We start from the raw sequence: 19,254 nt of genomic DNA on the forward strand, positions 1-19,254 counted from the left end.
TTTTGAGTTTCCCAGTTTTTATAAAATAAAGGTGGGATGAATGTGTTTATCATTTCCCTCCAGTGAAGTGCTTGGAGAACTCCCTTGCTTGTGAGCAGTAACAGTAGTTTGCATCAGATGGACATGGGACCTGGGGCCACTGTGTTTAATCCCCTGTGTATGTAATTTGTCCTATTCACATGACTAGTTTGATATTCAAACTTGTTATTACACTGGGTAGAGTTTGAATTGAATTGTCAGGAAAAGATGAGAAAATTGCGCTGAGTATGTTTGCCCATTCTAATGTAAACCCATAAATAGCCTTTAGATTTAGCTAATCCGTAATTGAAAGAAAATCTGTAACAGCAGCCAAGGACCAGTATGAGATAAGTGTCATGTGAGAAGTGAAGGAAGGTGGCTGCATCGCTCGACGTTACTCTGGGAGCACTCCTGGGTGTGGATTTGGGGAGGGCTGGTCCATACTGGGTGCTGTGTGAGCGCTGGCTGCTCAGAGCCCAGGGAGCAAGGCTCTGCCAGGCTCTTGGGTGCTTGTTTTTCCCTTGAGTGCTTTCTTGTTCGCTTCCTTCTTGTTTTCTTTTGCTTTCTTTCCCTCTGATTATCTCTTTGGCTGTCTTTTATGGTCTTGATAGTGGAAATTGAGAGACCTTTGCCTTTCAAACCTACCTTAATATCCCTAGAACAGCACTAGCATGAACTCAACCACGATGAAGAAAAGATGCTCAGGGAGGCCAGAGCAAAACTTCTCAGTTCTTTCCATTCTCATCCTGTTCTTAGACACTTCAGTCTTCGCCATACTCCCTCTTTGGGCAGGAATTTTCCATGCTGCTTGTCTGCCTAGTGCTGATTTTTGCATTAACTGCGAAATGCTTCAGTTGTGAGATGTATATAAACATGAGCTAAACAGGTCAGCTGTTTCTTGAGAGCAAGATTTAGAGGAAATAGGTTTTTTATGAACCCACTTTATCGATAGGAAACTGAGGCACAAGAAACATTGAGGTTAAATATATAAAATGTCAAGCTGTCATTTCCTCACTGCAGAGTGTTTGAGTTTATGAACCTAACAATGTTCTTTTGACAGTTTCGTGAGTGGGTTAATACCTAAATAGGAAAATGAGATGACAGGTTTCACAGCTTCCCTGTTGAGGGAGTTTGGAATAAAAAAATCTTGGGTTTTGCATGCTCTGTTAGGAGAAAATGTCAAAAACACAGTTAGAGATGGTGAGGTTCCCCGGCTGTGGATCCAGCCCTGCAGAGGTGCCCAGGCATCTCCCATCAGGAGCAAGTTTGGGATGCGCGAAGAGCGATAAAAAAGACAAAACCTGAAGTTTGATGGTCTGCTGTCATCCTGGAGAAACCTGCCATCCCATTTGCTGGTAGCACTTGGTATCTAATGAACATTCAGCACTTTAAAAATTCCTGATGTGCCGCTGGATGAGATGTCTCCCTGACTGCTCATCCCTCTGAGGCTGAGCCAGAGCACGTGCCGCGGGGCAGAGATGCGGTGCTGGAGGCACTGCTCTCCTCGCAGGGCTGGTGCCTTCTGGCTCCACCACTGGCACAGGTTGCTCAGAGAGCTGGTAAATGCCCCATCCCCAGAAACATTCACGGGTGGGCTGGATGGGGCTCTAATCTAGCTGGAGATGTCCCTGCCCGTGGCAGGGGGCTTGGACTGGGTGACCTTTAAAGGTCCCTTCCAACCCGAACTGTTCTATGACCACCCCCGGTACTGCGCTCTGGAGAGGATGGCAGCTGACCAAACCATTAGCATAAATGGAAAAAATTGCAAGAGCCGCTTCATTGTGAGTGGGACAACCTCTTCTCAGGACAAGCTTGAGCTCACTGGCGTGTGAGATGGTTTCAGCTGAATCAGAGCCGTGGGATTTTTTTCCTTCTCTTATGCACAAAAGCATTAACTTTTTGGACCTAATCGTCACGTTTCCCAGCGCGAAGCCAAGCGGTGTGCTTTCATCTTGCCTGGCTATTGTGCTTAGGTAAGTCCTTGCTGTGGGAGTGCTCTGTGGCACTTGAATCAACCTGACACCAAGGACTTTCTGCCCAGCAGCTGTCTCGCACCGCGCTGCAGACTGCCTGTGGGGCTGGCTTAGAATTTGTGTGGCAGCAAAAGTCTTTGCTCCTGGTTATTGAGTGTGAAGCTGGCAGCGTGTGTGTTTGGAGGCAAAAAGAAAGGGTATTTGCATCCTCTGAAAGGTTATGATTTGCATTGTAACATCCCAGAGATGTTTTTGCTGCCCTGGTGGGGTCCCTGTGGGGGAAGGGCAGTGCTGGATCACTTGGGCTTGTCCTTGCATCAGAGTGAAACAAGAAACAGGGCATCCTGCAGGAATAATCCTCGTGCCTCTGGAGTAGTGGGGGCTGGGACACACGAAGCTGGGCGCGGGACCAGCTTCAGGGCTCTTGCTGGGTTTTAGCACGCTATAGAAACTGATAGATGGCATCTTTACCATGCTTTAGCCCCTTTCGTGAGGCTTTCTGGAAGTGAAACGAAGCGCTCCATTTCCTAACATTAAAGGGATGTTTATGTAGCCTAATGTCTCAGAAGCAACGAGGCTCAGGTGGTTGTAGCCCTCCCGTTCTCCCCTCCAGGTTCTGAGCTCACGTGGCCAGTTCCCACAGTGACTTCAAGGAGAAAAAGTTCCTAAAATGATTTCTGAGTGGAGACCTCTGGTTCAAACACACGCACCTGATTAGATGTCAGGGAAACCACACCAGGGGGTGACGGAGACCTGCCTTGGGCACCCCAGCTCCTCATGCACCCCTTCTGGCTTGGGCTGCTGCCGGTGCTTCTTAGCAGCACCCAGCTGCAGCGCCCGCTGCCCCTCCAGCCCCTCCTCGGCGGCTCGTGATGGAGCCAACAGCCAAGTCAGAAAGACACCCAGGCTTTGGAGCAGGTTTTACAACCTGAGATAATCCCTCACTTCATTATAAGATGGGATTTTAAAACTGCAGAGCAATGAAAAGCTTCCACTGGGCAGTGGGAAGAGAGCCCTTTAATAAACATAAAAATCCTATTAAAAATATATATACATAAACTGTGCTGCCACATAGAGGCATTGGCGACAGCTCTCCCTATTTATCATGAATTTTGCAGTTGGCAGCGCTTTTATTTTTAATGCCTGACCATTGGAGTCCTGCTATTGCAGGAGCCTTTTTCTCTATCTTTTTAATAAATGCAAGAGTCTAGCTGTCATTTTTGCAGAGGGAGGCTATAAAAGGTGAAATAAGTACAGTGTAAGGGATCTAAAGCCAGAAGGCTGGTCAAAAACTCCACAGTATTTTAAAATTTAATTATTTTTTTAACGTTTGGAGTTAGCCGTGGCTGTAAATGTAAGTCCTATAATAATGAATTGAGCGAGCAATCGGTTCATTCGGAATACCAGAACAAATCGAAGAGTAGCACATCACCCAGAGTACTCTGCTATAATGCAAAAATTCGTGTACGGAGCGAAGGTAAGCGCTTAGGAGATGATCTGGCATACCACACCGAAGAAACAAACCAGCTGAGTGCCATCATTTCTGTCCAAGCACTACAATTAATCCATTGTCTATCCACAGTTTCACTTGAAAGCTAATAGATGTCACCAAGGGGAACAAGGTCTACAGAGAAGGGTGTCCTTCTGGAGGAAGGGGTAAGTCACTGGCTGGCAGGGCTTGGCACGCACCGATCCAGATAGCAGTGTGGGTAGGTGAGATGCATTTCTGCTACAGAGCTGTGCATCTGCCAGTTTCCCCCCGCCCCCCCCTTAACTATAACCCTTTTGTAAGAAATTTGAACCCGTTTGAATTAAGTACTGAAAGGGGGACAAAAATCCTGATGGCACTTTTCCAGAGCATTTTGCGCATTTTCCAGGGCTCTTCCAGGGGGGTAGGATTCTCTCCCAGTGCTTTGCCTCCTGCTGTACCCGAGGCTGAGGGGTCTGTGCAGGAGACTGAGGGATCCCCAGGGTGGAAAGCTGTTGTTTTCCCACCGTTGTACAGACCCCACCATCGGGCTGGCTCTTCGGCCAGGGCTGTACACGGGAGCTTTTCCTTCCCTGCTTTCTGTGACCACCTCGGCTGCTTGCAAAGATCTGTGAGCTGGAAGCTCATCATCTGGCCGGCATCCTCTTAAAGGTATTTTAAGAATGCCACGTGGAGCACCAGCTTGCAGTACTTGCAACGTTTTGTAGCGCTCTGGTGGCAGCAATTCAATCCTTATTTGGGTTTTGGCCAATGTTTGTTGTCCTCACTGGAAGTGGTATTGATTATTTGAGCTCAGGAGCCAATTATGGCCGATATGATACTCACCACCTCGTGTTCCAGGATGACGTGTGCCATGGAGGCTACCTTCAACTGTACCTGCCAAATGGGGCAGTGAGGCCCCGGGCAGACCTCTGACCTTCTAAATCACCTGTGATGTGACTAAGCGGTGTAAATCACGCCCTAAGCCTTACTTGACGTGTGTCTGTTGGGTTTGGTTTGAGCAGGGACTTGGCGTTTGTTTAATACCTCCCTTGGGTGGTGCAGCGTCCCACATGGCATCTGTCTGTCTGCTTGATGGCACTGCAGATCTCATGCGGCAGGGAGAATTTGGGAGGAGAGAACACCGCTGTGCCAAGGGCAAGCGGTACCATCGGAGCCCACCAGCCACGCAGCGGGTCCGCAAAGTGTTACGGCAAACCCACGAAAAGCTGAAGGCTTCACCCCTATGCGAGCCAAAACAAGGGACCCTGATTATAATACACAAAGCCCAAGTCTCTGACCCCTTAGAGGTCCTCCTCAGCCAGAGGTATGTCCCTTGTCATCAGAAGCAGGAGTGACCTGCACTCTGATAAACCAGTTGCAGTTCATAGCCCATGGAGATCTCTGTGGGGACAGGGATGCTGCAGGGCTGAGGCTGGGGGGGTCGGGCGCTCTGCTCTCCTGGAGGGGGAAGTGCTGGAGATGGTGAGTTCGGTGGGTTGGTGCTGAAACCCAGGCGATTCCTCATCTTGCTTTTTATTTATTACCTTATTCTGCCTCACTGAGTCTGCGTTAACGTTATGTCTGGTGTTGTCAGCTCTCCTTGGGTTTTCTACATTTAACAGTTTCCTGGGCAAAACACCTTCCCGCGTGGCTCATTTGATGCTATTTAGATGAATCGGTCGAGCCTGTAGCCTGGGTTTGTTTTGTTAAAATTTGGACTGTACTTTTCCATCTGGCTGCCTAGTGGAAACAGTGTCCAAAATTGGTATTTCAGTCACTTTCTGTATATTTTTCACAAAGCTAATTGAATTATGAAGAGCAGGTTACTTAAGCAAATACAATGGCCCCTGTCACACCTCATAGGACCTGTTAAACACAGAAAACCAAATGTGATCAACACTTTCCAGTAATTACAAATGCGATGGGCAAATCAGCCTCCCTGCCCCTAGAGGAAGAGGTTGACGAGGTCTTCTTGGGGCAGCTCCTCCAGCACCACTACTGCCAAAGGGAAACGCGATAATGCCTCCGTCCACCGTGAAATACTGCATCTTCATCTCATTCCTGACCCAAACCAGTATTTCAACTGGTACTTAATGAACTGCAGCCAGGCCCGTGCCGTCCGTACAAAGCAGGAATATCATCTACTGTGTTCATAGAGGGAGAAAGGAGTTGTGATCTCTTCTCGCTGCTGGTAACGAGTCATTAGCGGGCTTGGGCACATGGGACAGGGCAGCGAGCACAGGACCCCGGAGCACGCGGGGCAGCCCGTGCATCCTGCGCAGCTGGCGCAGTTACTGGGGCAGCCACGCTGCCGGCGGCTTTTGGGGATGAGTTTGCGGAGAGGAAAGGTGTCACTTGACCTTTCTGTGATTGAGTTGCCTGGCTGCTTTAATGGCTTTGGGATGCGGGAAATGGAAGTGTAAATACCGCTGACGTGCAGGTGGCCTCGCCTGCGCCTGCCCGCTCTGTGCTGCCAGGGACCAAATGCACGTCCAAAGAAGGAACACATGTTTTTTTTCTTTTTTCTTTTTTTTTTTTTCCCTCCTCCTCCTTATTTATTTCACAGGCAAGGAGCAGAGGTGGGAATAAAGGAAAAAAAGACGTCAGCAGCTTATTAGATCAGCAGCAGTTGTTTTGAGCCCTTGCTTTTCCATGCCAGTTGATGTAGTAAGCTTTGTTTTGGGGGTGATTTTCTGATGCAAAGGACTGTCTGATCAGAAAATGGTATTTTGCTGCAATAATTTTCTCCGAGCAACTTGGCAGTGGTCTCTCTGAGGTAACATGCTGTTGATTAATGCACAAACTTACCCCCTCTCCCTGGTGTCTAGTTTTCATTCCGTGTAAGCTCTGATTATTCAGTAAAAAAGAAACATTGGCCTATGAAGCTAAACATCAAAATGCAGAAGCAGAACCCTCAGTGTCCCCACTGTTTGCAGTGTGTTTGCTCAGGGTTATTTTCATGCCACACACAATTGAGGTTATTGAGGAGAGCAAAATGAACAGTATTTGTTATTCAGTTCATTTTGGGTTTTCAGCGCTGTCATTGTCTCACAGCAGTGGTGCCTGGGGATTCAGGGGGTGTGAGGTTATGGATTTATTACATGGTGTCTGGATCGGTACAGAAACAGCTTCCAAAGGTCTTGCTGAAGGAGAAGGAAAGGATACTGTGTGGAGGAGCCAGGAGTGGGTGGACAGAGTAGGAAACGTGGGTATGGAGGCATGAAGTGATGTGCCTGCGGTGCCAGGGTGCTGCCTGCAAGAGCAGCAATACTGGATTTATGCTTTCGAACCACTGGGCTGCATCTAACCTCTAAGCAAAGTGTGTAGGTTTCTGCTGAGACCTCTGCCGTGGCTTTGCTGGCTGGATCTGCGTCTGAGGGCAGGCTCCTTACGCCACGTAGATTTAACCGGGTTTACGCATTTGTAAGTCTGGATCTGGACCTGAACTGGTTGTTTCTATAATTCGCCAAATCAAAGTCCGGGGAGTCTTAGAGAAGTTTATGCCTTCTTTCCAGAGTCCACGTCTGGTTTTATGGGCTGTTAATATATTAAAGTTTCTTAAAAACAGTTAATAATTTGTATTAAGTGGTTTAGCTGCACATTTTTACTACCGAACGACCATAGACTTAGAAGCAAATGGAATGGAACTGGGGTTATTCTTAAAAAGATTCCCATGATCTTAGTATGTGATCAGCTTGTAATTTCTCATATGTATGTTATACCATCTATCCCTGACAGAGCTGTGTAGCTCTTGTCTTCTGCTTTAGAGATGGAGACAGCAGCCTGCCAATGCATAGGGTACCTGCTCTGCGTCTCCAAAGCCTTGGGCTAGTCCCCAGGCTGCTCTGGCAACCTCCATCTCAAGTCCATGAGAAGAAAATGTGGGTTTAGAGCAGGAAAAAGGGAACAAAAGAGACCAGAAAAGCTGGAGTAAACTCTGGAGAAATTGTGTGATAGAAGGGATTCGAGTTAAGTCAAAGACCTCAGGCTGTTTCTGCATAGGGAAGTCAGCAGTGCTGGTCACAGCATCCGAGTGAATTGCTGAGGTTCATGTAGTTCCCGGTTTTGTCCTTGAAAATCTGTGTGAATCCCACAGTGGAAGTTGATGCGATCGGGATATCTAAAAAGCGGCACAGTCAGCACAGTACCAGCCTGTGCAGCAGTGTGGGAAGCCCAGGAGCTTGGCCGGATAAGTGGGCTCATCTCATTCCTTGCTCTGAGGTCTGTGCTAACCACATACGGACTGGCTGGTGGACCTGGCACTCTCTGCCTCTAAACCAAACCTCTGTCCTTCCCCCCCTGTCTCTTTGCAGAGCTCCCTTCCTCGGAACACTTGAGCGTGGCCGATGCGACATGGCTTGCCCTCAACGTGGTGTCTGGTGGAGGTGGCTTCTCCGGCTCCCAGCCCATCGGAGTGACCAAAATTGCCAAGTCAGTAATAGCACCACTAGCTGACCAAAACATCTCGGTGTTCATGCTCTCCACCTATCAGACGGACTTCATCCTGGTAAGAGGGCATGAGAGGACCAGGTGGCGTTACCTACCTGCCACAGGATGAAGGTTCAGTTGGGCAGTTCTAATGACATTCCTGGGAACAAGTTGTTGGAGCAGCAGCAGAATTACCAGAGTCTGCTTTCCCCAGAGCTCTGTGCCTGGTAGTTAGGCTCAGTGACACCTCAGGAGCTTTTCCCATGGGAGGAGGATGTGTTGGTATGGGTTATCGGGTGTGGAACGAGAGTGCTGGCCCATGCTGCGGTCTCTCCCGTAGTGGAGGCACTGGCAGCATTTCCCGCTGTGGTGGGTTGACCCTGGCTGGAGGTGGGTGCCCACCAAAGCCACTCTATCACCCCCGTCCTCAGCTGGACAGGGGGGAGAAAACACAAGGAAAGGCCCGTGGGTCGAGATAAGGACGGGGAGATCACTCAGCAATTACCATCACGGGCAAAACAGACTCGCCTTGGGGAAAATTAGTTTAATGTATTACCATTCAAATCAGAAAAAACACCTTCCTCCCAGCCCTCCCTTCTTCCCAGGCTTAACCTAATCCCTGATTTCTCTGTCTCCTCCCGGGGAATGGGGCTGGGGTCAGCCCCTCACACGCCGTCTCTGCCGCCCCGTCCCCCGCACGCTGCCCCGCTCCAGCGTGGGGTCCCTGCCCCGGGAGCCAGCCCTGCGCCCCCTGCTCCCACGGGAGCCCTTCCCACGGGAGCGTCCCTCAGGAGCTGCCCCGGGGGGTCCCCGCGGGGTCCCCAGCCCTGCCCCAGCCCTGCCCCAGCCCGGGCTCCTCTCCCCATGGGCCACGGGCCCTGCCAGGGGCTGCCCCAGCGCCGCTGCCCGCGGGTCACGGCCTCCGTGGGGCTGGCAGCCGGCTGGCATCGGCTCCGTCGGGCACGGGGGAAGCTTCTGGCAGCTCCTCGCAGAAGCCACCCCTGTAGCCCCCCCCTACCAAAACCTTGCCACGCAAACCCAGTACATCCACCATGACTCAGACATTGGTTTTCTGCAAGTTAGAGGAACACGGTGTCTGCTGTCAGGTTGGCTGATGATGGCCAAGAGGCTCCAAAGTTGTTTTGGGGACAGACAGAGAGACTTTCTGTCTCACACACGTGTGTGCACGTACATGGGGCACAGCCACGTAAGCTTCGTTTCCTTAGGAAACAAGGCTGAAGAACAGGCAGTGCTGAGTTCTGGAAGGGAAAAGAGGTGAAACATCTCCCTCTTGATCGTCTCCACGCTCTTTCCACAGTCTTAAAAGCACTGTGGTGCTTAATCCTGCTGATACTTGCAGTGATACCGCCAAGTGTGCTTCTCTAGACACCTGTGCTCACACGTCTGCTGGCTCAAGCAGGAGCGATGTGTCCGCTTTTCTGTGCCCTGAGAGTACGTAACCTCCCCTGCAGCGTACTTTGCCTTCTGGTGGATACCATCATGAGCTAATCCTGTTGTCACCTTCAGGTACGTGAGCGAGACCTGCCCTTCGTGATGCACACACTGGCTGCTGAGTTCACCATCCTCCGAGTGGTGAACGGGGAGACAGTGGCTGCCGACGACCTTGGGATAACGAATGGATTTGTCAAACCAAAACTAGGTAAGGACCAGCGTGGGCTCGGCGTTGGTGTCCCTGGCACATGGGGATGACAGTCTGCCTCCTACCTTCCTTAAGCGTTTTGGTGGATATTTATCTTGTTGTAAAATAATAAACTGTCTTTAACTCATGCCTGAGTCTGTCCCAGTTCAAGCAACGATTTGAGTAGGTGCTTAACTTTCTGAGCGATGCTGATGAGCTTTGAATTGGAGCCTTGTATTGCTAGCTTCCCATCTCTAGAGGAGACATGCCTTTTGTAGGACAGAAGGTCAAAGTACAGTTAATTTCAGTTGCAAAAATATCATTGTCTGTAGCCTGTATTTCCATGTTTCAACATTTCAAAGGAAAGTAGCTTATATAAAAGCTCATTGTAGAATCGCAGTGATTGATTCACAGAGAATATGGTGGTTCAGCTTTCACACTTCAGTACCAGCCAGGATCAAGGCCACAGTGAGCCCAGGGCTGTACAGAACCTCAAGATCTTTCAGTCTAGAGGAGCAAGCATCAAGCAAAGGGCACAATTAGCAAAAGGAACAACTTAAGTCCGTATGTTTACCTACACACCTGTGTGTAATTTTGTACCCATAACCGAACAAAGCAGGGATCAGTTATTGCGAAGTGCCACTCAGCCTCGTTACTCGATAGCTATAAATTATCTTGTTTAAAAAAAATGAGCCTCATACAAAAAGTGTGAAGGAAGGGCACAGTGAAACACACATTGATTAGGTACAGGTATGCAATTTGTGGTGTTGCTCTGTTTAATAGTTGCGTGCCTGAATACCAGCTGCTTCTCAGCTGCTGGCTACATGTTTGTCAAGCTTTTGGGTTTTATTTTTTGTAGCTACAGCAAAACAGGCCCCCAGAAAGGCGGGGAAAGAGGGTGCATTGCCAGCAACCACAGCCAGAGAGGTGCCTTCCATAGTCCTGCCTTTTAAACGGTGGAAGCCTGAATTTATTTGTACGTTCCAGTTTGTGTTGGCACCTCCTTTAGCTTGCCCCTTGCCTCATGTGGATGCACACGATGACCTGAAAGCCCCTCCGAGCAGAGAGCTGACCTGTGCCTCGTACCCTGGGGAGAACACTACAAGAGCAGGTTGTCCCCAGGCTCTTCAGTCCCTGTCTGAGAGCCAGCAGGGCTTCAACGGTGACCAGCTTTCTTACAGGCACTGGCGGCGTTCTCTGCAGCCGCTGCAGGTGTGTGGATAACACGTCAGGTGGGACGCGAACCCGCTGCAGGCGTGGCTTCATCGCTGTGTGTGTCTGTCTCTTTCAGTTCAGAGGCCCGTCATTCATCCCCTTTCCAGTCCAAGTAATATGTTCTGCGTCACCAGCCTGGATCCAGATACCCTTCCCACTGTTGCTACACTCCTAATGGATGTCATGTTTTACTCCAATGGGTAGGTCCCGGCAGGGAGACAGGCTTTTGGGGGAGGTGTGGCTGGCGTCCAGAGGCAGCAATTCACATTGCTTCTGCACGATGCCCAGAGATCTGCTGTGGCCTTATGCTGCTGCAGTGCCCTGCACTTAGGGAGGGAGGTTTCACAGGCTCAAGAGGGTTGTGCTGACAGGTGGAAACCAAATAGGAGGTTGGGGGTGTGCCAAGACACCTGCTGGCTTTGTAAAGATGAGCCTCTTCAGATTTAACCGAAGGGTAGCAATGTGATGATGTGCTGCGTGTCCACATATGACCAGAGGATGTACAGCTGGCTGTGCTGCTGCCCCTCGGTGCCTGTGCCTCCTGGCCCGCAGCTCACCTGTGAGAGCACCCTGGGGCAAAGGTGGGAGAGTTTTGTCAGTTGTGGGGATTGGCATTTTTTCCCCCCTGCAAAATCCAAAAACCCAAAAGCAGTATAACGTATCAGGACTTGGTGCCAGTTCTGTAAGTCAGCGTATGAACATTTCTGATTTCACTGGCTTTATCTGCTTTAAAAATCTTCCTTTGCTTTTCTAGCCACAGTTAACGCTGTTCTTTTCTATTTTTTCAGAGTAAAAGACTCGGTGGTGGGCAATGAAGACTCGGGACATATTCGCTTTTTCTCCTTTTCTCTCATTGAGGGTTACATCTCCTTGGTCATGGATGTCCAGACACAGCAGAGGTGAGTTTTGGTCTTAGGGTCCCCTGGACCCCAAAAAAGAACTGGGATGTTCTCAAAGGAGCAGGAAGGAGCTGAAGCTCCTCCATGTTAATTCTTGGAAGCCTCATTGTGTGTGTGTCACGTGCCTGTACACCCTGTCACTTTTCTGAGTGAAGTCTGGCATGTTAATTCTAGCTCTTGAACTTTGGGCTTGTTTGTCCGAGCCCTCAGTGAAATCGCTAGCCAATGTAACGTAGGGTCATCTCACTTTTGAAGGAGGAACACTGGAGCAAAGTGATTTTGATATTTTTATTCCATTGTTCATGAGTTGTGCTTTCAATAGCAAAACCCAAAAAAGTCTGGTGTACGTAAGTTGAAATTTTACTGCTAAAGGCCAAAAGCAGGGTGGGGACATCGGTGATGCTGTCCTCCCGCTTTGCTTTTACACATGGCTGGGCTTGGTGCAGAATCTTGTTGTGATGATAATGTACTGAGTCACCCCTGTGCAGCAGGAGCCCATGGCTCGTTTATCTGGCAGGGAGAAAGTCAGCTAGGGAGCAAATACCAGCCTGTTCGGTCTGTGTCTACTTCTGCAGCTTCACATCACAGAGGTCTCTGAGGTCTGGGGGCTAGACAGGGTGCTGCACTGAGATGCAATGCATAGATTGGCTATTGACACACAGTGCAGTGTTAGCTTTGCTTCTTGCCTGCCCTAGGGACTCGTTTTGCAAACTATTAATTGCCCCCTTGAAAGTTTCTTCGACTTTAATTGGAATAAACCTCTGTCTGCCTTCAGGAGAAGCTAGAGGACTGGAGCAGCAGCCTGGTGCTTGGGGAACCTGGGCAGCCAGTTCCTTCTCTGTCCCAGGCTGCCTGCTTAACGTTGGGCAAGTCTCTTAGCCACTGGTCTCTTTCCCCTGCTACGAAGTGAGGATCTCTGTGGGGATCCCGGGGACATCCCAGGGATGGTATAGAAAAAAGCACTGCTGATGCTCAGACACAAAACCAGTGGTCCCCATTCGCCTGGTTGAGAGGGTAGGTACGGAAACACGTTCTGTCCCTCAGTGTTTCTGAATGCAGCTCACATCAAGCCTTCAGAGTAACAATCCTGACATTTATAAAGCTGGGGCACAGCCTGTTTCATAGAAACCTTTTTCTGTGCCCTCTGGGTGCCTGTGCATGCTACCAGCATCAGGTGCTGATTTGCCACAGGACATCTGGAGGGGCAGGCAGGTGCATCTGTCCCACTTGCCTTGAGTTTTCTCTGTTTCACCGAGCTGCTGCTGCTGCTATTGTTGGCTTCAAACAGCACAGGGATACAGGAACAGCAGCAGCCCCGCAGGCAGAATCGGACACACTGCTGTGTTTTAATTGCTGCGTTTGGTGTTCTTTTCCTTTTACAGATTTCCTAATAATTTGTTGTTTACAAGTGCATCTGGAGAACTCTGGAAGATGGTGCGGATTGGTGGGCAGCCTCTTGGCTTCGGTAGGTAAACATTTGGGGGATCAGTTGGTGCACAGGTAGTCACTCGCCTTAGGGCCTTCAAGGATGATGGAAAAATCCATCTGAGGCTTTGTAAGAGCCAGCAGCTTAACACGACTTTGCAAGCTGAGATTTTTGAACTGGAGGAGTGTGACTCCTACCTAATAAGTCAGACTTCTAAATGTGCTTTTAAAAGTGCTACATACTTGACAGCTTCATCGGAATTGCGTTCATCTGCTGGACTTTGGAGGTAGCTCCTAGGGCTCCATTTAAAGAGAAAAATTGGACAAAAAGATGGCATGGGAGTGCATTGTAGATTACTGAACTCAGTGGCCAGAAGGCACTCCAGTGCAGTCTTTGGGCAACTCTGTGGCTTTGGTAGATTTAGTCCAGATTTATAGTGGTCCAAATAGGAGCCCTGTTCATAGAACTGTTCCACATCCAGTCCTGCAAGTGGTTTCTCCACCTAGAAGAATATCGGACCTAGGTAGCACAGAGCAAATGCTTCATGTCTGCAAAGTGTTGTGGTTACTTCTATGTCCCCTGTAACTTCAAGGAGTCTGATCTGAATATGGCAACAGAGGCCTGATCTTCAGAAAGCACGGCTCCTTCCCATGGTCTGTGAAACAGTTAGGAAATACAGGCTTCCAGAACATTTCTGAAAAGTGTTTGGCCAATTTTTATATTTAATTGCAACTTCCACACCAGACCACTAAAAGTAACCAGAAGGAAGTTTTCATGCACTTCATGCATCTTAGAGGCAAAATATGTAGAAATGGCACAGTGTGTGTCACTGATGGGACAGCAGTCCTCTAAATATGTGATGTTTAAATATGTTTGCTCCAGAAGCAACGTACCATTGATTTGCGATGAATGGGACAGAGGAACTATATAAATCCTGTCTCAGGGGCTGTGGTCAGTGGTGGTCTAGGAGCCATGTGTCCAGCCCGACCAGCAGGTCAGCATCTCCTCTCTCAGAGATGCAGTGTTTGATAGCAACAGCTAGAGAAAAATGGAGGTTAGGGATGTATGAGACGGGTTTTGGTGCTTCCTTTACGAACATGATTAATTGCCTTTCTTTGGATCTTTGAAAATCATTCCAGTTCTAATGTTTTGTGCCTTTGGGGAATTTACGTGTGTCTGCTGCAAAAAGATGGCAGTAAAATCAAATATGCAATGTATTGTGGTGGCCCAAAGAGCCTGATTCCCTGAGAAAGAGCATGTTTTGCTACAGAGATCCCTTCTGATAGGAGTTTGTGCAGAGAAACTCCTCCCTGTGTAGGCACAGAGCTGGTGAGACCCAGGAGTTCTGTGAGACTGACAGGTGCCATTCACACAATGATTGATTTTTTTATCTCCCCCACAGATGAGTGTGGAATTGTCGCTCAGATTTCTGAGCCTTTGGCCGCAGCTGACATCCCAGCCTACTACATCAGTACTTTTAAGTTTGATCACGCATTGGTGAGTATCAAGACAGCTTCTTTGGAATAGGGGAGTTCTTGTCCCTGGGAGAAAACTCCATTATGAGAACATTGCTCACCTGGAGAGCTTCTCTCCAGCCTCCTGGTTGTCCTGGCCCTGGGATCAGAGGCTCCTGAACTAAGCCCAGCCCTACCCTGGGCAAAGCTGGGTCAGGGGGTGTCACTCCTGCAAAAGACTGGTCTGGGTCCTTAAAGACCTTCGTGACAGGCAGTCTCTTCCACTGCGTCACCAGCTTTTATTAGAAACAGCCATAAACCCTCTCTGGTTTCCTGGAAGTGTAGCCGATGGCTCGAGGCTCAGGAGGTTGCCTGTGGCGGCGGGGGGGGGGGGGGGAACCTTTTGGAAAGTCTCCCTGTAGCAGACCCCTGCTTTCATCTCTTGGTACCTGCACAGCCCTAACTTTTGCATTTTGAGACCTACCTGAGAGTCCTGATCAGCTCTGCTGGCCCCACATCCTCCTCCTCGTGGTGTACGCCTCTGATAAAACAGCCGTCACTGTCAGCACAAGAAGGGAAGGTGATTTTGGAGCAGGGAAGGGTGTTGCCATGTTTGTTCTCCTGAGTGCCCACCAGCAGTTGCAGCATGAGGGTCTCACTGTTTGTGCAGGGTTCTCTTCTCTTTTGTACTGGCTGATATTTTACCTTCTGGGCCTACCTCTGCTCTTCCTTTGGCTGTGTAGGACACCCTGAAAAATGAGGAATTTCTCTGAAAAAGGAAAATTGCTATGCCTGTAGCCATAAACAGAATGGCATTTCACTTGGAGCCCATTCCCCAAGTCCTGAGGGAGGGAGTCAGTAGCCCATGGGCTAACAAAGCTAACAAACCTCGGCTGCTTTGTGCTTTTTGGGTTTGTTTCTTAAAAGATTCCCTTTATTGCGTGACTATTCTCCTTCCATCACCGTAAATTCAGTGCTCAGGCCCTGCTTTTGACCTGTAAAAGCTCCAGTGGGTTCAAGTCAGGGTTTTTTTTCAGCTAATTACTTTGGGTTTTCACAGTTGGTGCGAACCATTTGCAGCCTATAGGTCATGTGTGTAAAGAGTAAAAGTAAATATTATTCCAGATAGCAAAGGTCAAAGTGTTATATATGTTTGTCTTATTTTTTTTAATATTAACTGTGCTGATAAGATAAGCCAATAAAACACCATTTTAAAATCAATACTGTTAGCTTTGCCTCGCATTCCTACCTGTTGCTGTGGCCCCAGGTGCATGCTTTCTGTGCAGAGCACGAGGTGTAGAGTGCTTCCAGTTGTCAAGCAATATCTAGAGCACTAAACCCGGTCAGTTAAAATAGATATTTCACTTAAAACTTGTGCCAAACGATTGTGATGACTCTGCAGGCAGCTCCACCTTTTAAAAGCGTCTCATCCTGCCGCATGTGAGCCCAGCAGATCCCAGCCCCCCAGCAGCTGGCAGGGTGTTATTTGGGCCGTGCACTAAGGTCTGCAAGTCTTCCTTACTCAAATCAGTGTTTTAGCATTTTGCTTGCTACTTGCTGGGGTTGTTTTTTTGTACGGTTTTAAAAACCTTTTCATCTGGACAGTGGCTATTCTAGCTGTCAAACCTCTCCACCGTGCGGAAGGTGCATTCCGAGCCCCTCCTTGGCTTGACGTTGCTCCAGGCACGGGGGCTGGGCTGTGTGTTTGCTGGCTGTAGGGTGGTTTTGTTGGCCAAGACCTTGACCTAGATTTCATCCTGTTTTTCCTAACTTTGCTACCGAGACACCTTGACCTCTAGTGACATTTGTCAAGCTCTAAGTGCACCTTGAATCCTTTCTCTACATCCTCCCTTTATTTATTTAAAGCTGTTCAGTACTTGTTGTCAGCAGTCTTGAGTGCTTGACAAAGCTTGTTGTTCCGTTTGACCTGATCTTCTTTCTCCTGTGCATCTTAAGGTTTTTGTTGTTGCTTAATTTTGTATTTGATCTGGGTGTTAATACTCGGGTCTTCAGGTAGCTGTAGAAGTTAGCCCAGGAAATCAGGACCTGTGCATGAGAAGAAATCCCTTTGGGAGACAGTGCCAAGATCAGACCCTCCAGGTCTCTGGTGTGTCCCCTGGGTGACAGAAGGTTGGGTGGACAGAGCTACGGTTTCCAGCTCCCTCTAGAGAAAGCAAATGAGAAGAGTCCCTTTTCCAGGTGCTCTGCTCTTGCTGCCTCATGCTCAGGGCTGTCTTGCTCTTCTTCCCCAGAATATTGCATCTAGCGAGGCCAAAGCTATGTCTGGGATGTAGTTCGGAGCTTTGCTTGTCCCTTCATGGTGGATGCTTTGATCCACCCTCTGGCTGCCCAGTGAACGTGTTGCACGGCTGCCCTGGGGTAGGGGTCTTTTGGGAGGGGTAGGACTTCTCCACTGGTGGCAAACTAGGATGTGACCTACAAATCAGAACTGTTCACACATCTGTCCTGGAGCAAATCCAGCCCAAACGTTCGTGGTATGGTTGATAGCATTTCCTTGACGTTAAGAGTCAAGCATTTTGCAGTGGGTGTTTAAGGGAGGAGGTGGGTCCGTGCAGGTCACAGCCAGCTGGCCAGGGCTGGCCGGTTCTGCTGCCTTCTGCACCTGTGCTGCACTAAGAAAATGTGTTTTGCAAAATTGATTCCTGTGTCTTTCCTTATTATCTTCTGGAGAGGCAGTCACACAGCTTCTCCCACTGCAGTGTTCACTGTACTGGCAAAAAAGGATGGAGAGGAGGCAGCGGAGAGTCCTGTCCAAAGTCCTGTTCCGTGCGGTGGAGGTTTGCTGGGGTTTTCTTTCTAACCCAGAAGAATTTCCTGTATGGTTGTTTTAAGATTATTTTCTTCCTTTCCCAGCTGACTTTTGTTCACACTTCATCAGAGTCAGCCGCTCCTATTCCATCTTTCCATTGGAAAATTGAACATTTTTCTTGTGTATTTCTCCTGGGGTTTTTTCCTCAGTTTTGTTAAAAGCTTTGCAGAAAATCACAGTCCAGTTGTATTTCCACTGTTTGAGCTCTGGAGGGGCATCCAGTGAATCCAGGTACCATACTCCTGGCCAGGGACTCAAACACCTCGCAGAGGAGACAGTCCCTTCTTCAACTCACTGAACGTGAATTGTTTTGGCTTCTTGCAGCAGCTTTTTTTTTTTCTCTCAGACCCCCTTCCACTTTCCGAGAGCTGTTAGCTGCCTGTCCCCTGAGTGTCATCTTTGAGTTTATGCAATGGTCGGACACCTCTTTTCTGTCCGATGTAACCTGTGATAGTCTTTTCTACTGATGAGAGTCGCTCTGAGATCTTTTGCATCTCTGTTACAAGAGTCTTTTTCTTGCAGGCAGTGTGAAAAGATAATAATTTAATAACCCACTAAGAATTTTGTATGTGGACTTCTATGGTTAAGTCTCGTCACAAGGCTGGATAAGAAAGCTCAGGTGGTACACTGCACTGTCTGGGATGCCCCACCACAAGCAAAATGGCAGTTGTCTTCTTCTGATGGCTATGTTCTGTCACCCAACACGGTCTCCCCACCCACATTTGTGGGTCCCAAACCTGTAGGATGCCCTGGAGAGTTTCATGGAGCCCTGAGGCAGCCACCTAAACCCATCAGCCTTGCATGAGCGAGCTCCTGGCGTGCAAAGGCATTGCCAACAAAAGGAAAGGAGGGGAGAAGAAGAGGAGAAGGAAAGGAAAAGCCCAAACCAGTTGCCTCCCCATCAGCACCCACCATACAGACAGCAAACCAGCCAGCTCTGACTCAGAGTGCTGCTCGCAGGGGTGCTGGGGGTTAGCGCTTTTGAACTGGAGGGTGTCTCTCATGGATGGAGTCCGTTCTCGGTGGAGGTCAGGTGTCCAGCAGCGAAGTACCTGGCTCCTTGGGACTGTTCTGGTTCTGGCTCCTGCCTGTCCTTTCCTTGTCGTCCCTGCCTGGCTTTGGCTAGAGCGTGACCTTTCTTTTTGTTTTCTTGCAGGTACCTGAAGAAAATATAAACGGTGTGGTCAATGCACTCCAAGTCAGTCAAGCTGAAAAGCATTAGAAATCTTCTGAGCTGGTTCCAGATGCTTTTTATTATTATAATTATTATTATTATTATAATTATTATTATTATTATTCTTTTTTTTTCTCACAGTATTTCTTGAAAAATCTGATTCCAGAGAGTGACATGAAAAGAGACTGTGGAAAGTTGAGCAGAAACAGCTCCAATAAGCCTTCGTTTTAATTATTATTATTATTATTGTTATTTTATTAAATTTATGAATGAGGGGCAGGAGGAAGGGGAGTTCAGACGGTTTTCCTGACGTTCAGCTCCAAATCGAAGCGTACCCTGCCTGTGTTCTTGGTGTGGAAGGAGCTGCCCGGGGAGCCCCGTCTCCCCCTGAGCGCGGTGGCACGGCCGAGAGCTCCGCGGCAGGACTGGGACGGACGGGCCGCTGGCTCAGAGAGAACCGTGGCAGCCGTCAGCGAAATGAAATGTGGAATTAAACGGAAAAGACGTCACGTAGTGCTGGCTTGTCTCCTCGCATCAGACTTTCTGAGGACTGTCTGTCATTGCCCGTGTCGGGATAGGACGGGGATTGGGTTCTGTTCCCCCTCACGAAACGGTTTGGCGTTAGAAAAGGGGAAAATACCCAGTTGTCTGAATTTTCACCTTTTCCCTTTCTCCCTGCTGTCAAAGCCTGACTGCTCTGAGAAGGACTGGGCGGGGGGAGCATGGC

The 19,254-nt window shown here is 48.9% G+C and overlaps 1 protein-coding gene across 2 annotated transcripts in view; it reads left to right on the forward strand.

Moving 5' to 3' along the window:
- The window catches only part of CASTOR2 (cytosolic arginine sensor for mTORC1 subunit 2), a 151,775-nt gene extending 132,735 nt beyond the window's left edge, over window positions 1-19,040 (forward strand). For both annotated transcript variants that reach the window (XM_080365139.1, XM_080365140.1), the window contains exons 3-9: window positions 7,776-7,969; window positions 9,418-9,550; window positions 10,821-10,944; window positions 11,533-11,643; window positions 13,026-13,108; window positions 14,472-14,566; window positions 18,510-19,040. In XM_080365139.1, the coding sequence (XP_080221265.1) occupies window positions 7,776-7,969; window positions 9,418-9,550; window positions 10,821-10,944; window positions 11,533-11,643; window positions 13,026-13,108; window positions 14,472-14,566; window positions 18,510-18,575 (806 nt within the window). In that variant the 3' untranslated portion in view covers window positions 18,576-19,040. The remainder of the gene's footprint in view (window positions 1-7,775; window positions 7,970-9,417; window positions 9,551-10,820; window positions 10,945-11,532; window positions 11,644-13,025; window positions 13,109-14,471; window positions 14,567-18,509) is intronic.
- The last annotated feature ends 214 nt before the right edge of the window (window positions 19,041-19,254 follow it).

Source organism: Falco punctatus (genome assembly GCF_963210335.1).
Source record: "Falco punctatus genome assembly, chromosome: 1".
Taxonomy (NCBI): domain Eukaryota; kingdom Metazoa; phylum Chordata; class Aves; order Falconiformes; family Falconidae; genus Falco; species Falco punctatus.